Raw genomic sequence first — 12,240 nt, 5'->3', positions numbered from 1 at the left:
TTTTCAGCCCCTCACGCATCCGAAGCCATACTTGCTCAGGAGAGGTGCAGAGTCAGCAGGAAAGATGGACAACATGAATAATTTAAGTGGAAGTCAAGTTCCCATTTGCTACTTCAGAGAAATGGTTTGCACAAAAATGTAACGAGTCAGGGCGTCACAGGCACTCCAGAAAGGTGGCTACTATTTGGCATTTATACTCTCAAGGAGGACTGGTCACACCGGGGATAGTTAAATATGCAGTTTAGAATGGCAATCTATCATAATATTGTTTGTAAACACTCTGCTGTGGATAACTTTGGAGAGAAGTGTTTGACCAAGACAGAAACTGCTAACAATTAGCAGTTATCTGAGGAATGGGGGTCTGCAGTGCGTGTGCACATGAGAATGACATGGTGGGAAAGCATGTCTACAAAATATTATCTCAGTAACAAGGACTCAGAAATGACAAAGCTGAAAAATTAAGATTAGCTTTGATTTTTAATGTAATTAAAGACGATCATGTGCTGTTAAAGACTGTATCATGTGCAGGGTTTTCATGGTTTCTTTCTGCATTCAGAGTTCAGGAGAGATGATGCTTTTCTGTTCAATATTTTGTTTTCTGCCACTGTTTAATCATGTTTATTTATGCACATTATTTTTTGCACATTAAGCAAATCCTGCTTTGAAGAGGGAATTATTAATTTCCTCGTGACACTCACCACCCCAGCATCATGTTTTTTGAGACATTAATAAATTTACTTTCACAAACCACTCTGAGTTAAGGGACCTGATATCACTCTCCCCTTTCAGAGATGCAGCTTCAAGGCACAGAGATTACAAATATCTCATTTGGGGGTTTAAAATTAGATGGATTTCAGAGAATTCGACTTCTCAGAGAACGGAGAATTATAAAACATGCAAAGTATGACAACTATAACTTTATTTGCAGTGGCTGCTCAGCACATCTATAAGTCAGTTCTCTGGTGTCTGTCTCCAACAAATGATGAATGAGATTACTGGACAACTGTAAAAGTTAGTGCTTTGTTAATATAAGGTAAGACTATATCACTGGTAAGAATAGAGTCTAGCTCTCTAAGGCAGCATTATTTTGCCTTACCCATTTATCTTGTCACTTTCTGTAATGTTCACTTAGTACTTTGACATCTTGCAACTTTGGAAATTGGTAAAACAAATGATCTGCAGGCAGCTCTCCTTCACAGAAAACAATTTCAGTATATTTGCAAGTCATACATCAACTCCAACATATTGAACAAGACAGAAATCTTGGAGGGGAGGAATGTTTGTGTGATTCAGTCCATCTCATAATGCATCTGTACAAGAGGATCAGATAAAGAGCAAATAAGCAGCCTCAGTTCTGGTTTGTCCTAAGTACTGTGTTCAGTTTTGGCCCCCTCACTACAAAAAGGACATTGAGGCCCTGGAGTGTGGGGCTATGAAGGGCTGTGAAGCTGGTGCAGGGCCTGGAGCACAGGTCCTGTGAGGAGCAGCTGAGGGACCTGGGGTTGTTTAGTCTGGAGAAGAGGAGGCTCAGGGGAGACCTCATTGCTCTCTACAGCTACCTGAAAGGAAGCTGTGGGGAGCCGGGGTCGGCCTCTTCTCACAGGTAGTGATAGGACTAGAGGGAATGGCCTCAAGTTGCACCAGAGGAGGTTCAGCTTGGAAATGAGGAGACATTTCTTCTCAGGAAGAGCAGCCAGGCATTGGGACGGGTTGCCCAGGGAGGTGGTGGCGTCACCATCCCTGGGGGTGTTCAAGGAAAGGTTGGACGTGGTGCTTAGGGACATGGTTTAGTGGGTGACACTGGTGGTAGGATGATGGTTGATTACCAGAGGAAGGTCTTTGCCAACCTTTTCTATGATTCTATGATATTCTTCCACCTGCTGAATTTCACTCTTCACCCTGTAACCGCGGTAGCCCTTAGGATGGAAACGCGAGGCACCAGAACGCAGGGCAGGAGCTATTCCAGTGCTGTCACCTCCACGACAACATCACCCCGACACCCTCAGCAGCCAACCGCGCCGGCAGCGCCGTGACAGCCCTCGGGCAGGCGCGGGCCGCGTCCCCTCCCCGGGGCAGCCTCCAGCCCCGGCACCCAGCCGGGCTGCCCGCCGCCAGCACCGCCAGCACCGCCAGCACCGCCCGGCCTGGCGGGGCGCTCCTCCCGCGGCCGCTGCCCGGCGCCGCTCTGCGCCGCTTCCGGGCCTCGCTGGGGGCGGCGCCATGGCGGCAGTGGATGTGCGAGGTGCGGCGGGGACGGGTGTCGGGGGGATCGGGGGAGCCCTTGCGGAACGGGAAGGGTTTGGGTAGGGGTTCCGGCATGGGGACACAAAGAGAGCGCTTTGGGGAGCGGGAGGTTAAAACGTAGAAGAAGGGTTTCGTCCTAGGCAAAGCGCGGGTAAGTTGCTGAGGAGCTGTGAATTCGGGGGGGAAAGGGGTGTGAGGGCAGAAAGGGAAACGGGCTTCTCTGTAAGACCGTCACGTTCACCGGCACCATCTCCGTGAGACCATGTCGGGGTCACTCCAGAAGCCTGCGCGTGGTGAAGTTTGGGGAAGGACGAGGAGCAGACATCTAGGGAAAGCTTCTGAGAGGTTAAATTTCATAATGCTGTGGAGGTTTCCTGTTGTTTTTTTTTCTTCTTCTTTTTTTCAAGATCCTACTTAATAACTGGTGCAGTCCCGTTTGCTGCTCTGACTGCAGCGTGTGGGAGCTGCAGGCGCCGTGCAGGCAGTCTGTGGCTGGAGCTCTGCAGTGAGCCGCTGGTCGCTTTGAGAACTTGCTCTCGCAGTTCATGTGTTTTAAGGTCCCTCAGAGTTGTTTATTTTATGTAAGTCAGTACCTTTAGTAGGGCCAGCAGCATACTATTCCATACCATTACCATTCCTGTCAATTTGTCAAAGCCAAGTGGTGGGCAACCCAACCAAGGCCAGTCTTGCTGGGTCTGAGAGCAGTTACGATTTTTGGCTTTGAGCAGGTGCAGTATCCGAGCCTTAGAGCCCACCGGTATATTCAGTTTTACGACACAGTGATCGGTCTGTATCTGTCACTGTGAGCTCAACGGAGATCCCCTTTGAGAGCAATCCATGCAAGCAAGAGGAATATTTGAAATGTAGTATGAGAATGTATTACGGCAAGGATGTAAGTGCTTAAGGCTTTGATTTTGTTGGGAAGGAGCCTTTGTCTTCTGGTTTTAAAGGGCATTTAGGATAATCAACGCTACCACAACTGAAGTGCTTAATAAAGGCTCTTAATGCTATGTACTGAGGTTCTTTTTGTTTATTTTTTTAATAGGAGAGAGAATGGTGTATGTGAAAAAAACATAAACATGAATGTCCCCTGCTCAATGAAGTAGTTAGTCTGGCTGGTCTGAGATTGATAAGGCAAAGTGATTTACTTGTGGTTATTAGACTGCGTTTTTTCCTGGTTTGCAGGGCAGGTAATGTTACTTTAATAGCTGCTCCTCAGAGGAGCTGTCAATAGTATAAGAGCTGGCATTTTGAACCTGATCTGGCCATTCTTGAACGTGCAGAGTTCTTGCAGAAGTAAGAATATTTCACTTGCAGAAGTAAAATATTCACGGTGGAGTGTTGAGTAGGGTGTCAGGATTGGCAGATAATAGATGAAAGTGAAGGAGTGGTTCCTGTGAGAAGGGAGTTTCCATTCGTTATTCAGTCTGTGGTGGCTTCTCATCACTTAGTTTTTGTTGTTTTTTAATTCTAAGCAATGCATGCCTTTGTTGCCTGCTTTCTCATGTCTTGTGAATTGCTTGCTGTTACCAGAATTTAAATAGCTGAATTTCAGGGTGTCTTTCAGGGTGCCTCGTGGATCTTCAGCGTTAACAGATTTGTTGACTATAGCACCAGTTGTTGACTCTGATTTCTTTGGTCTGTCTTTAACTTTGACAATTCAAGTGCTGAGGAACGTAATTCTGCTACAGTGTGATCGTAAAATTCAAGGACTTAAATTCAGATGTCCCCACATGTATAGAAATTTACCTGGCTTGTAACAATTTCCATGTTACAGAGTGTATTTCAATTATAAAGCTTGCTTTTTTATATGATTGTGAATACCTGCATAGTTATATTTCTGTAAACCCCACTGAGATACAGAGTAAGTAATTTGCCACGGCGTATTTGGCAAATTACTGTAGAATCTGTTTTTTGTGAGTGCTGGGAAACATGGGACCAAAGTTAGCATATTTTTCTCTGTTGTGTTGTTTTGTTTTTTTTTGGTTTATTATAGATTTCACCAGCATCAAACATAATCATTTTTAAACATGATGGTGTCAGATGCTGTGATATCGCAGAGATTTATTTTAGTAGCATAACATTGCAGAAATGTTAACGCCACTATTTTGTTTCATTATATAGATCTTGGTAATGTTTTACTCTTCAGTACCATGGTTTAGGGCTTGGAAACTATTTTTTCTCAGAAATAATCTGTTTTAAATGTTACCGGGCTCAGATTTAGCGTAATGTTTCTCACTGTTTTCCTCCAGTAACAGATTCTAGCTGAGTTCAGTAAATTCAGCTTATCAAAGATCTAGGTTTCATCGGTGCCTTTGTTATTCTCTCTACTCAGCAAATGCTGTGGTTCCTAAAATAAATGTATAGGATACTACTAAGTAGGTTATATGCAATGTAAGTTAACCAACTCCCACCAACGTATGCATGCACGTGTTCACAGGGATGTGCACACACCTTGCTCCCATTCTTGAGACATCAAAGGCATACCGGCAGCTAGTAGTGAAGGAGAGCAAAATGCAATAATTAAACAAGACTACGTTTCTGTTGTGTACGTAGTGTAGAACTGCAGAAGGCTAAAGGATACCAGTTATGATTTGAACTCTGAAATTAATTTTTAATTAGAACTGGCTTGTGTGGGGCTGTGTTCCACCTGCTGTAATCATCAGCTGGTGGCAATTTACTCTTGGAGATGTTTGCAGTGTTCCTGGCTGCTTTGGTACTCATTGTAGGTTTCTCTTCCCAGATAACCTCTTGGGAATTTCCTGGGTGGACAGTTCCTGGATTCCAATCCTAAACAATGGGAGTGTGTTGGACTACTTCTCGGAGCGAAGTAACCCATTCTACGACCGAACATGTAATAATGAAGTTGTCAAAATGCAGAGGATGACCTTGGACCATCTGAAGTAAGTTGCAGTTTGGAACTTAGTGTCCTTTGTCCCTCCATCCAGAGATGTTGATGGCTGAATGGAAGTGTGCTGGAAACCTCCTGTTCTGTGCTTTGTAGTCCCACCGCTTGCCAGCGAGCCCAGCTTCTTTTTTAATTAGAGTACTTAGGTGCCTTCTACTTCCTCTCATGCCATCATGCCATCTCAAGGAGTATTGGGCGTGAAGGATTCTAGCTATATCCTGAGATTCTAGTAAATCACCTTTTAGAAATTTTCTAATTAGAAAAGCTGTCTGCTTTCATTGTCCCAGCTCAATGAAAACTGGGCAATGGTAGTGTCTTTAAGCGTTTTTTCTACGGTCAATAGGGTTTATGTTAGGAGATACTTTGTGTTCATAAGTACTTTGCGATTCCATGTCCCATTGGCTCTGTGCCATAATTAGTACAGAATTCCTCCAAGGAGCTGGCTTTTTAGTACGGATAATAAAAGTATCGAGTGTTGTAAATAAACTGATCACAGATGGTTGTGTAATGGGATTGCAGCAAGTGCAAGTGAACTTTCTTTGCAGTTTCCCATCTGTTACGCTGAGCACAAGTGAGATATTTGCGAACTATTTAAAGATGTGATAAGGAGTGTGCAAGCTGAGCTAAAGGTTCATTGGTAAAGCCACTTGTGTTTGGATGTGCTTGCAGAGAGGCTTTCAAGTGAGAGACACAGATGGTCACATCAAACACTGGTCCTTCGTTTCTGTGTTTAGATGACATCTTTGTGTTAATAGATAGTGTCATCTTTCTTGCTCGTTATTTGTCTTCTAATGTGTTCAGCTCAGATGTGTCAGGTGTTGCAATTTCCTTTTTATATGCAGGTAGGTCTTAATAGCTAGCTCAGGAAATCCTGTGCCTTTATTTACTGAGCATTATCAATAAGCTTCCAAAGCATGACAGCTTTATCCCTGTACTGCCAGGCCCTTGATAGCTCTTCACATCCCACAGATTTTACTTTGAGAAAGATACTTATTCTGGTTGTTTCTATTTCAGCCAGATGGTTGGAGTGGAGTACATTCTTCTTCATGCTCAAGAGCCCATTCTCTTCATTATCCGAAAGCAGCAAAGGCAATCTCCAACACAAGGTAAGGTCACTCGCTTCTTGCCACCCTTGAGAAGGCCAGTCAGTTAATACCTTTTTATCTGTTTCTAATTTGTTTGAGCACTTTTGGCTCCTCTTTTCTGTCATTATCTTATATCTAAGTAGAAGGTTAGGAGGCTTTGTATCGGAGGTGGGGTGGAGGTATTATGTCTAGCAGGGTGACCTCTGGTGTGTTCAGAGCAGGGATTGCCATCTCGTGGTGAAATGTGAAGAGTGCACTGAGAATGGGCTACCCTGCGGTGTGTGTGTTCATACCATGTCTTATTTACATGTTTGGCTAGCCAGGATTTTTTTGTTTTATTTAAATATAAGACTAATGATATCATTAGTCTAATTAGAGCTAATCATCCGAAGTGGCTAGTATGTGTTTTCTTTTTTTAATTATTTTTTAAATTTTTGTGGGCGGAGAGCCGTGATTTCCACTGGTTAGGGAGAGAGATCATTCATTCTTCTGTTTGTGTCATTTTTTCATTCTACACTGTTTCCACCTTCAGCTGTAGTTTGGGTAGACTGCTGAGTAGGATCTTGTCAGTGGAAGATGACCATTGAAAAATGACAACGAGGTGCTCCAGATACTTGTTGTTTTGATTGTTCTTCTGATACCTGAGTATTTTTGAAATCGTTAGACCTTTCCAAGTTCTGAATTAAATACTTTTGGTTTTTCTCCCCTTTGCAGGCAGCTGGATTCAGTATTCCCTTTTAACCTTAAATTTGTTAGTTTTGCATGGGCGATTAATTAAAAAAGGAAACACATTTCAATGGTTTTTGAAATGTCTTCTCTGTTTACTCCATATACGTGTAAAATACTCTGGGTTATTTCAGAGTAAACCTTACGGAAAAGAAGAGCAGGGTTAATGCTAGTTCTTTTCTAACATTTTGTTTAGTGACTTAGACTCTGCATTTGCATTTTACTCTTGTATAGGACTTTGAGTTATCTAGCAATGCTTCTTATTAGTGTGTATCAGATAATGGCCTCTTAACGTTGTAGTTCTGTACTGAAAAAGAACGTAGTTAATTCCTCCTGGAATGGATTTTCCAGTTGTTTCTTTAATAAAGGTTTTGAATCTAGCTTTCAAAAGGTACATATGGAAACATCACGTACCCCTTACTTTCCTGTTTAGACACTTCTTAAATCGAGAGTAGATTTGTGGCTTCCACAACAGAGGTGTTTAGACTTCTGCTGTAGTACTAATGTGCATATGGTGGAACTTAACTGGGACTTCAGTAATGTTTTTTTTTTTTTTTTTCCCCATTGTGATTGTACAGTTTGTGCTAGACACCTTGTTTGAGTCACATAGTTCCCTGGCTCAAATGTTACCCATATGTTTTATCGTGGTACAAATATTATTGTATTTGAGACATGGGAAACTAAATTGTAATGAGTTCACAGCTAGTGTTGAGTAATCAGCGAGGACTAGTGCAGGTCTGTCTTAGGATTTGTCTGTGTTTAAAAAAAAAAAAAAAAAAAACTTTTTAAAAATTCTTTGAGCCAAGACTTAGCCCATTTGAAGTGGTTAAAGTTTTTTTGGAAAAAAAAATAAATAGAACCACTGATTAGGGAGAGTTGTCTGACCAGGAAAGTAGGAGGCTTGGGTACCGAGCTGTGAGGTGGTAAAGCTGCTGTTCTGTGTCTTTCACCACTTCTAAGGAAACGCTGAGAAGGACCTCCTCTTTCTTTTTAAAAGTGGGTACTCGCTGAAATATGCACCCAGTTGTCTTGATCTGTTAATTAGGGCAGGTGTCCAAGTTTCATAAAATACATGTACTGGAGGAATTGGGTCCTGTCAGTAAAAAGGTTGTGACAGAATGAGTTAAAGCAGATGGAGGGACCGCAACAGACGTGAGCACAGGCAAGAGTCTTGGGAATGGGAAGCAGGCAGCATCATGATAGCTTCTCAACTGAAGAATGCTTGGCAGAACGTTATGGAGACAATTGCGACGTGTCTCTGCACTGCAGCTCTAATGAACAAGAATTTTTGGTCCGTTAATAGAGGTTGTCCTAAGCCTGATATAGCAAATGACTGTTGTGTGTTTTTTTTTTTTTTTTTTTTTTTTTACATCTTTTTTTTTTTTTTTTGGCAGAATGCTACTAATTTAGAAAGGTATGCTGTGCACATGCTTAGCTGCCATTGGGCTTGGGAAATTTAGCTAACAACATTGCACAGGCTGTAGAAAGCTGACCCCAGAAGAATGGGATTTTTCATTGTTGCGGGTTTCTGCCAGTACCAGAGACTGATGGAACTACTTCCAGTGCAATGCTGGTGCATTACCTCTGAAAATCCCAACTCTTGCAAGATCAGTTATTTGCTTGCAATGGGAGAGGGCTTAAATCTGATGCTTTTCTCTCTGTAAAGCAGATGTTGGGGTTTTTCCCCGTAGCCCCTTTGGGAGGGTTCATATAAAGCACCTTTGCGGAAAGACTTAAAAGACGAAACTTGTTGGTGAAATTGATATTGCAATTTCAGCTGTTACTACTGAAATTCAACAAATACATGGTCTTCAGCCAGAGCTTTAAACTAATCCTGCATATCTTTTTTTTCTCCCCACAGTTATTCCATTGGCTGACTACTACATTATTGCTGGAGTGATTTATCAGGCACCTGATCTAGGGTCTGTTATTAATTCCAGAGTTGTAAGTGTTCTGTACATTTGATATATCAATTTGTATCTGCTTTTATTTTTGGTCGTTCCCTAGGCTTTTCCAATCCTTCCTTCACTGTACTACAATACCACAGTATTCTCTCCCCCTCTCCTAAATAGTATGCAGTAAGTTAAAGCAAGTGTCACTGGGTAACATGGTGTATATTCTGTATGGAAATGTAAGATCTCGGAAGAGTGCAGTGTGGTCCAGAAGGCAGGATACATTCCTTAAGGATTAAGGAATCAGAATAACTGAAGGTAGACAACTGGCAGAACATGAGGTTCAAATAATCAAAAGAAAAATTAAGTGACAAATAAATTTGAAACAGTAATTAAACATGTTGAACTTCAGATGTTCATGTGAAATTTCTCTTTAAATGAGACTTTTAAAGTTAATGCATATTTCTCTTTAAATTAAACACTCAAGTTGGTTTTAATTTCTTCTTTTGTCCTGGTAAACTGCTGTTTTTGCAAGTTTTTATCTGTAAGTTAAGAAGAAAAGACACCAACCTCAGTCGTACAAGATGCTGTTATGAGGATTACATTCTTGGTCTGAAACTAGCCGTCCCAAGTTTCTTTCTCCGAACAAAAATTACTATAGAATACTAATTTTAAAATCTATACATAAAAAAAATGTACTTTCTTCCCAAATTCTGAAGACTGCCTTGTATTGTCTTGTTCTGAAAGCTCACTGCAGTGCATGGGATTCAGTCTGCTTTTGAAGAAGCAATGTCTTACTGTCGCTATCACCCATCAAAAGGCTATTGGTGGCATTTCAAAGATCAAGAGGAACGAGGTATGATTCCTGGTTGCTCCTGTGTGCCTTGGGAGAGAGGGAGGATAATACAGGGAAGGTGAGAAGGAAGAGTTTGAGGCAGTGTGTGGTGGTGGGGTAGGGATGACATTAAGTGTCTGTTCTGAGTGAAGGGTAAGTTGGTGCTCCCCACCAGGTGGAAGGCATCTTGCTATTCTGTGCTGGTGTGGATAGACATTGAGACATGGATGGGTGATGACAATGGTGAGCTATCTGTCAAGAAAATGGACTCAACTTCAACCCACTGGGAACAAAAGTAGGCTTTCAGAAGCCAAACCATTTTATTTTGAGGTAAAAAAAAAATAATTTTGTTTTCAAAAAAAAAAAAAAAAAAAAAAAAAAGCATATGTCAAAGAGAAAAATGGAGATGAGGTTCAGAGGAGAGGTTCAGAGACTTGTCCTACAACAGAGAGTTGCTAAGAGAACAGAACTTTTAACGTAGCTTCCTCTTACATTTTGTACTTGCAGAGAAAGCTAAACCAAAAGCCAAGAAGAAAGAAGAACCAAGTTCTATTTTCCAAAGGCAACGGGTAGATGCTTTGCTTCTAGACCTAAGACAAAAGTTTCCACCCAGATTTGTTCAGGTATGACACTTCAAAGCCACGGTATTACTGTAACTTACTCTCAACTTAATGCAGTCATAAGTACTTGAACAGCTGAAACTGACAGCGGGAATCTACTTGGCTTTCTATGACAGTAATGCAAACTAGGTAATAAATTTGACAAGGAAGCCTTTGATTTGTGTGTGGGATTCCCCTCTGTAATTACAGGAGTTACCAAGACCTTGGCAAAACTGTGAGGGCAAATTGTATTGTACAAATTCCTTATCTATTCATAGAAGGTCTGTTTTTCTCAGCTATCACATTTTGCTGCTGCTTCCACTTTCCTGCTTTGTGAGCTGAATCAAACCACCACAGCTATTGTGTTTTAGTTACTCCATTGTTCTGGATGCCCATTAATCAGCATGGAAATTCTCAGCATTCTGTGAGGCTGATGTGATTACGTCTGGTAATCTCTAATAGCCCTTTGTTCTATCAAGTCTTCTGGTTGGGAGCAATGAAAATGATTTTTACTACAAATTGGAAAACTGTTTGCTCTTCAGATATTGGGAAGGATGGACTAACTGAGCATACTTTGATTTAGTTCTTTTCAGCTGTCAGGAGAAATGATGTTAAAAAATGAATATTGATGTTTAAAAAAATAATTTGATTTTGTTTAAAGTGTATTTAGCGATGTGTTCAACAGCCCTCCCTTCTACCCTCAACTCCTGTGTAACAGGACATTGCTTGGTGTGTCCTTAAGTGAATACTAGGAAGGGTCAAGAACTATGGCTTTGATTCCACTGATCTGTTGTTTTTTTTCTTCCTCCACAGCAAAAGCCTGGAGAAAAACCTATCCCAGGTAAACTTCTAATATTACCACAAGATTATAAAAAGGCTATATGTAGCAGTTACTTTCAGTTGCTCTATTAGCTCCTCACCATTTCTACTGAGGTGCTTAGGGATTCTGGCATTGCCCTGCTGTGCAAAGTACTAGGTAAGAGCAGAGCTCTCTGCAACAGCCCAAGTGAAATTGAAGAAATGAGTATTCTGCTCCCTGTCTTGAAAATGGCTTGCCCTCGTCATCTGTACAAACTGTATTGCCTACCAGTCCAAAGGCAGGAAATGGTCTTTGAAAGCAGCAGGTAGGGAAAGGGTAAAAGAGGGAAGGAATAGTTTGGTCAGTCTGGCATCCTAGGGATTTTAGCAAAGTGCTACAAACTTAGGAAAGCATGTGAAGGCTTTTAGGTGATCTTAAGCAACCTCAAGACAGGAAAAGCATGAACTAGATCTCTTCAATCTATTCCACTTTTTAAAATCTTTATAGGTATGAGTTTAGTCCATGGTTGTTCTTAAGCCTTTGTAATTAATTTTGTCGCTCTGAAATCAACAATATTTTATAAATACTCTGAAGAATATTTTAGGAATGGGAATTGGAGGTTTAACACTGTTTTGCTGTTACTTCTTAAGTGGATCAAATCAAGAAGGAACCAGAACCAGCCCCTGAAGCTGTCAAGCAAGAGGAAAAAGAGACTGTAAAGAATGCTCAGCAGAGTGCTAGCGCTAAAGGACCACCTGAAAAACGGATGAGACTCCAGTGAAGGGAGAAGTTGTTACACGTCTGGATTAGTAGCTGGAAAACAGCAGATTCCTGCTTCCCTTTCTTCATATTTAAGCTCTTCAACTAAGACTGCCAATTCAGGGATTGAAGTCCCTGTAACAGCTTTTTCTGTAGAAGCCTGTCACAAAAATGTTAATGGCAGGATGTGACTTGCCTCAAAGAAGGTGTTTCCAGTTTTTGTCTTATTTTGAACGTTGACTCCTGGGAATGGGTCTTACAGGGATGTATTTTGTGGTCTCCTGAAAGCTACAAATTCCTTCATCCCTTGTGTCTTGGTTTCCTGTGTAAAAAGAAAAACTTTTATTAAAAAATCTGAATTCTCAGCAAATAAAATCTTGGCTGCTACAATGC

At 41.4% G+C, this 12,240-nt stretch overlaps 1 protein-coding gene across 1 annotated transcript; it reads left to right on the top strand.

Annotated features, from left to right (window-relative positions):
- Positions 1-2,220: 2,220 nt before the first annotated feature.
- Positions 2,221-12,235, top strand: MED6 (mediator complex subunit 6). Its single transcript, XM_035329248.1, has 8 exons — positions 2,221-2,242; positions 4,988-5,147; positions 6,167-6,258; positions 8,825-8,907; positions 9,603-9,711; positions 10,198-10,313; positions 11,103-11,130; positions 11,739-12,235. Exons 1-8 carry the CDS (start codon positions 2,221-2,223, stop codon positions 11,867-11,869), a joined length of 741 nt encoding a protein of 246 aa, XP_035185139.1. The 3' UTR covers positions 11,870-12,235.
- The last annotated feature ends 5 nt before the right edge of the window (positions 12,236-12,240 follow it).

The sequence above is a fragment of the Oxyura jamaicensis genome, chromosome 5, assembly GCF_011077185.1.
Source record: "Oxyura jamaicensis isolate SHBP4307 breed ruddy duck chromosome 5, BPBGC_Ojam_1.0, whole genome shotgun sequence".
Taxonomy (NCBI): Eukaryota; Metazoa; Chordata; class Aves; order Anseriformes; family Anatidae; genus Oxyura; species Oxyura jamaicensis.
Note: the sequence above shows the minus strand (reverse complement) of the source record. Positions and strands in the feature narration are given on the sequence as shown.

Excerpts from the sequence above, each read along its gene's own strand:
- MED6 (XM_035329248.1), top strand. The coding sequence starts at position 2,221 with ATGGCGGCAGTGGATGTGCGAG. Across the intron at positions 10,314-11,102 it reads TTCCACCCAGATTTGTTCAG|CAAAAGCCTGGAGAAAAACC; the intron begins GTATGACACTTC and ends CTTCCTCCACAG. Across the intron at positions 11,131-11,738 it reads TGGAGAAAAACCTATCCCAG|TGGATCAAATCAAGAAGGAA; the intron begins GTAAACTTCTAA and ends TTACTTCTTAAG.